At 49.0% G+C, this 5,411-nt stretch overlaps 1 protein-coding gene across 1 annotated transcript; it reads right to left on the minus strand.

Annotated features, from left to right (window-relative positions):
• Positions 1-239: 239 nt before the first annotated feature.
• On the minus strand, positions 240-4,743 carry LOC125322378 (TOG array regulator of axonemal microtubules protein 2-like). Its single transcript, XM_048296034.1, has 3 exons — positions 4,690-4,743; positions 4,353-4,569; positions 240-623 (listed from the first exon to the last, which is right to left on the minus strand). The coding sequence occupies exons 1-3, from the start codon at positions 4,741-4,743 to the stop codon at positions 388-390; spliced, it is 507 nt and encodes a 168-aa protein (XP_048151991.1). The 3' UTR covers positions 240-387.
• Between the last annotated feature and the right edge of the window lie 668 nt (positions 4,744-5,411).

Below are 5,411 nucleotides of genomic sequence, written 5' to 3' on the forward strand. Positions count from 1 at the left end.
TCTCCCGGCCCCACAGCTGAGCAGCCCTACAGCTCCACGGGGCACTGGGAGCAGCACAGCTCAGTGCAGGGGGCACATGCAGGGCAGAACTGTTCCCTGGCAATGTGCCCAGGCTCTCTAGGCTGGCACAAGAGCCTTCCTCCCGCCAGAGAGCGGCCCAGCTCCCGCCTTACCTCTTTGTGAGGCTGAGCCATGCTCAGCCTTCACCTTGTCCTCAATTGGAAGTTGCTTCAGGCACCCCATGCCACGACTAGGAAGGGGGGTGGAGAGAGCGGGGGCAGGTGCACACCCTTCCTTTGCATTCTGTCCTTTTTGGCACAGCTAAGAAGTCACGTCCGGAGGTGTCCAACTCAGCACTTTGTCATCTCTCTGCAGGTCATCGAGCCTTCACCAGCCCAAAATGTCGGAGAGGTTTTCCCGCACATGCGGAGGCTGGCTGGCAGCATGCTTCCTCAGCTTGGCGCCCATCACCTTGTAGAGGGCGCAGGCAAGCTTGGTGACCACAGTGCGGACATTGGCGCTTCGGACAGGCAGCGCCTTGTTCCCCAGGAAGGACCAGAGCACGGGCAGGGCGTAGCGCTGGACGACTTCGGGGCTCCTGGGATAAACCCATGCCACAAGCGCTGCCGGAAGAGAGACGCAAACTTCTTAACCACCAGCCTTAATGCAAACAAGGATCTACCTCGAGTTGTGATTTTGGGAGTCTCTCTGGCTAAGATCAGTGAAATAACAGAGAGAGCCCCATGATCCAGAAATGGGCAAAGCAGCTGAACATCCCCAAAACAGAACCACCAAGCCCTCAGGACTAATTTCTCCAGATCCGAGCCTTGTACCTGTGGCACACTTCACACCTTTACTAAATCATTCCACAATCTGTTTCCAGCATGATGAATGACCAAAATGTCAAATTGCTGTTTATTTCCATTTAGAAGTTGTCTAAACCCACTGCTGAAGGTTTGAAAGGCACTTTAGAGAGGTAATTGAGAGATTTCTAATAAAAAGGATGACTCCGTTTTTGTGACCTGGCATAATTAGCAGTGGATTTAGCCCCAGCTAAAGCAAGGCTATAAATAAAGCAAGGCTATACACTATCTTCTCTAGCATATATTGAGGTTATCATTTTCCCATCCCTTGGCTATTGCTGACATAGCAAGCTCCTCTGAGCAATCAATTTTCAGCTGCATTTGGAGCATTTTGGGCAGCGCTGACATAGGAAGACCCTGACTGCACACCCTGAAATGCTCAGTCCAATGGCACTTCCACAGCACAGGCAGGGAGCCTCAGCACCCCCCCTCTGCCCCCAAAGGCTGCCTTGCACAAAATCCGTGCCTCTAACATGTGTGCTGAGTTTGGACCAAACGGTGACCCCCAGGCACTGCAGGCTTCCGCCTCAAAACTTTCCAAGAGCAAAGCAAGAATTCTGTGAGGACAAAACAAACCGATCCCCTGAAACAGCATTTGCCACCATTTTCCCTAAAGGATCAGAGCTGTCCCTGAGCTTCCAAGAGAGGAGCCAGCTTGGGAACTTTTAGCCCCTCCCTTTCCTGGAGGCAGCTTCTGAGATGCCCCAGTGAGAGCTCAGCCCCGAGGCCGAGTGCCGCCCCCATCTCAGATGCTGCACACCTCTGCAGCAGCCAGGGAAAACCTGCCCAATACACCTTCCATGGGTATTGGGCAGGAGGGACAAGCTCAGCACCTCCTGATTTGGAGGAGCCACTCTAGTGTCTATTCACTGGCATTCCCTGTAAATTCTGCCTCGGAAGACCTCTTGCCTTAGAAGGGGAGGCCATACCTGCGAGATGCTCCGTGACATCCAGCAGAGCTTGGCCCTTCAGTTCACTCCTGCGGTGGCTGAACTCTTTCATCAGGGATACTTTATCTACAAGGGAAACACACATTTCTGCTCTCTCTTCTGAGGTCATAAGAGAAAGGACACTGGGGTGGGAAAGGGCAGGGGCAACTACATTTTGTAAAAGAAAGGAAATTCCTGCTGATTTTTGAATCCTTTTCTTCTTTCCTTCCAGCCTACTTGGGAGGATTTTAAATTCCAAAAGAAAAGCTCTCCTTTCACATTTTAAATCCAAAGTTGTCTGCTGTACCAGGAGCTATGTTAAACATTTCACATCAGGGACCTCAAGAGTTCAATCACACGTAAGCAGTGAAAAGGTTTTGCATCCCAGAGCTTTGCAGAAGTGATCTTCTCTCTCCCCTATGGAAAAGGGTGAGAAGGCTCCAAAATTCACACCTCCATTCCCACCTGAAGGATAAGTGCGTCGCCTCCCGGCCCGGCCTGCGCAGCCCCGAACGCGACCCCGGGAAGAGCGCGCAGGCACGAGCAGCTCCGACAATTCCAACACGGGAGCGACCGAAGGAGAGAGCAAAGACGCAGCGAGACAGAAAACAGCAGCCACTCGGAAAAACGAAAAGATCATAGTAACTAAGACCTTAGGGATAGTAAAATGGTATAATGTTAAGCAAAATTATGGTTTTATAACAAGGTGTGACAACCAGCAAGACATATTCGTGCATAGAACTGCTATTAAAAAGAATAACCCTGAAAAATGGATCCCAAGCTTGGGAGATGGAGAGGTGGTGGAATTTAATATTGTACTAGGGAGAAAAGGGTTACAAGCATCGCAGGTCAATGGGCCTGATGGTGTTTCTGTAAAAGGCAGTATATATGCAAAAAATCGTAGTCATGTTAGACAATATCTCCATTGTAAGCCCCCCTACAGTCTCCCTTTCCTAATCCCACCTTTCCCTTTTACCCTATGTCCTATTACCCCCAGTGTATTCCCAATCCGTTTTTTCATCCATGGTTTCCCTCACAAAACCATGCTTTTGCCAATTGTGTCCCCAAAAATCCCTTTCCAATGCCGAGTGGGGGATGAAAAGGGGGAGGGAAGAAGTTAAACCCTCTCCTGCCTCAGTTTCCCCACAAAGCATGCTCAGAGTTCTGTCTCCCTTCTGTCAGCCCTAAGATGTTCCACAGAATCTGATTGGACATTTAAAGACTCAGGAGGGTGGCTTGTTTTGTTTTGAAACTGTTCTTGTTATGTTTATCCAGTTGTTTTCATTCTCCTTTTATTAAAATAAAACGGGTGAGGTGTTGGGGTCCCTCCCCTGCCGTGTAGCCCTGGGAGAGGGGCCCTGAGGGCACAGACACGGGGTTTCCCTGCCCCTGGTCACCTTTGTTTCCCATTGGTTGGTTTGTGTTCCCTGCGCGAGCAGAAGGACCCTTGGTCCCGTGACTGGGACAGTTCCTCAGCAGAGCCCCGGCCATGCGGCTGGAGAAATAAACATCTCTCTGAAAAAGCTATCAAGAATCTGTCTGTCCATATATATTTCTTTTCCACGGGACTCCTGGTTTGATATATGCGTGTTGCAGTATCCCCACTGCAACAGATAAGCTGTTTTTAAATTGTCAGGTTACCTGTGTGGATCTAGGAACAAGACTCCAAGTTACTCATACAAGAGCTATTACTGCTCAGTGCCTCAGTAGCCTGTGGGTTTCTGTAACATCTGTGAAATCAAATCTTGGCAGAGAGACTGGAAAATGAACTGATTTCCCAATACTTGACCGGCGTATGTATTTTGGTTTTCATTGTGCCTATCTGTTGCGGTTTCGGGGGTCTTGTTTGAATTTGCTGTTGCCTGCATTGGCCTACAAGCCTCCAGTCCTACCACTCTAATAAGCCAAGGCAAGCTTTTCCTGGAGACAGAACGTGTGTGGGATGAAGTTTGGTCCCTCACAGGGTCACAGGGCTGGCAGTGACAAAGCAGGCAATCTGCTTCATTGGGAACCACTATAGAGCTACACCCCAGTGTGGGTTTCAGTAGCAGGGTATTATTAAGAGCTCCTTTCCTGCATGAGATACAAAAAGGAGGTCCCAAATGATCTTCATGCAAGCATGCAGTAAAGAACTGATCCTGCTGTCCTAATGAAGCTAATGCCTATAATGTGGAGCCTTCCAGGAGGCTGCTCTGCAGAGGTTCTGATGCGCCAGTGTCCCTTCATGCCAACAGCAAAGCTATTCATTTGGGAAGTCAACTGGGGCCCAGGCAAACTCCAAAAATCCCTTTGGCCCTGAATTCCAGCAAAGCTGTAGTCCAGCACTTCCTCTTCAGACAAGCAGCACAGAGCCAAGGGCTCCTGGGACTTTTGGGAAATGCCAATGCACATTCAAGCCTGGTGGGGGACTGGTGCGTAAGGACTGCACCTGCACAGCTTCTGGTGGATGTCAGCTGGAGGTTTCCACAGACAACAACAGCTGTCAAGGCACTCAGCGTTCTCTTGACTCGCAGAGGCAGAGACACACTTGAGGAGAGTCCATGCCAGGGCTCAGCCTTACCTAAGTGAGCCATGGATTCTTCCAGCGCTTTCACAGCTGCGGCATAAACCCCGGGGTCCTTTGAGTTTAGGTTGTTTGTTATTCCTTCAACCAAACAGATGATCACTGGGTTTAAGCCATCTTTCAGGATGCCTATGATTTCAGCCAGCACATCCAGCGCCTTCTGCTTCACTTTCTTGTGCGTATCACCAAGTCTCGGGACAAAATAATCAAAAATCTGTGAAGAGAACAAACAACATGAAAGCTGGATTAAAATGTCCTTGTTTGAAGAAGGGATGCAGAAGTGAGCACTCAGCAATGTAAAAGATGAAAGTGATCCTTCCTGTCAGGTCAGCACTTGCTTGCACAATTTTCCTGTGGGCCACTCTCTGGAATGGTTGCGCAACCTCATGCTGGTTGAAAGATTTTCATATATTTTGAAAACGTTTGGGTGGGGACAGGATAGTTCCTATGGTGTTTCTCTCCACATTTCAGTCATTAAATTCATCCCATTTATTGATGCAAAACGGTATCTTTGCTTTCGAAGTATGCAACCAGATATTTACAATGCCCCTTTTTCTACACAGTTGCCTCAAGTTCTGAGGGCAGTTATGATTTTGCCAAAACTATGGCTGGAGGAGATCCAGGTTTTGTTCCATCTGTCTCAGAACCTGTGTCTGGAGAAGTGCAGGGCTCTGATCAACTCTTCCAGGATCCAGACCAATTGTCTACCTAGCAGGTAGACTTCTGAAATTTAATGTGCTGTACCGCTCTCATTAGAGCAGGTTCAGTCCCTTGACAGCCACATTATCAGGCACCATTTTCTGGACAAAGGGAAAAAGCAGCTACTGGGAGGAGAAGGAAGAGATCTGTCCCTAGCCATTTCCCTCCTTTTCCAAAAAGAAAAAAAGACCCCCCCCAAGAAGGGTGAGCACCGTCTTTACCAAGAGGACTAGGGATGCCGATGGAAACGAGTAGCCAGAGTTGTGCCTGTGCAAGACAAGTCGGAGTTTACAGAAGTATCCTTTTAAAAAACTTGGTTTAAACCAGCCCAGCCTGATACTTCTCTTCCCCATCCAA

This window comes from Corvus hawaiiensis, chromosome 3 (genome assembly GCF_020740725.1).
Source record: "Corvus hawaiiensis isolate bCorHaw1 chromosome 3, bCorHaw1.pri.cur, whole genome shotgun sequence".
NCBI classification, from domain to species: Eukaryota; Metazoa; Chordata; class Aves; order Passeriformes; family Corvidae; genus Corvus; species Corvus hawaiiensis.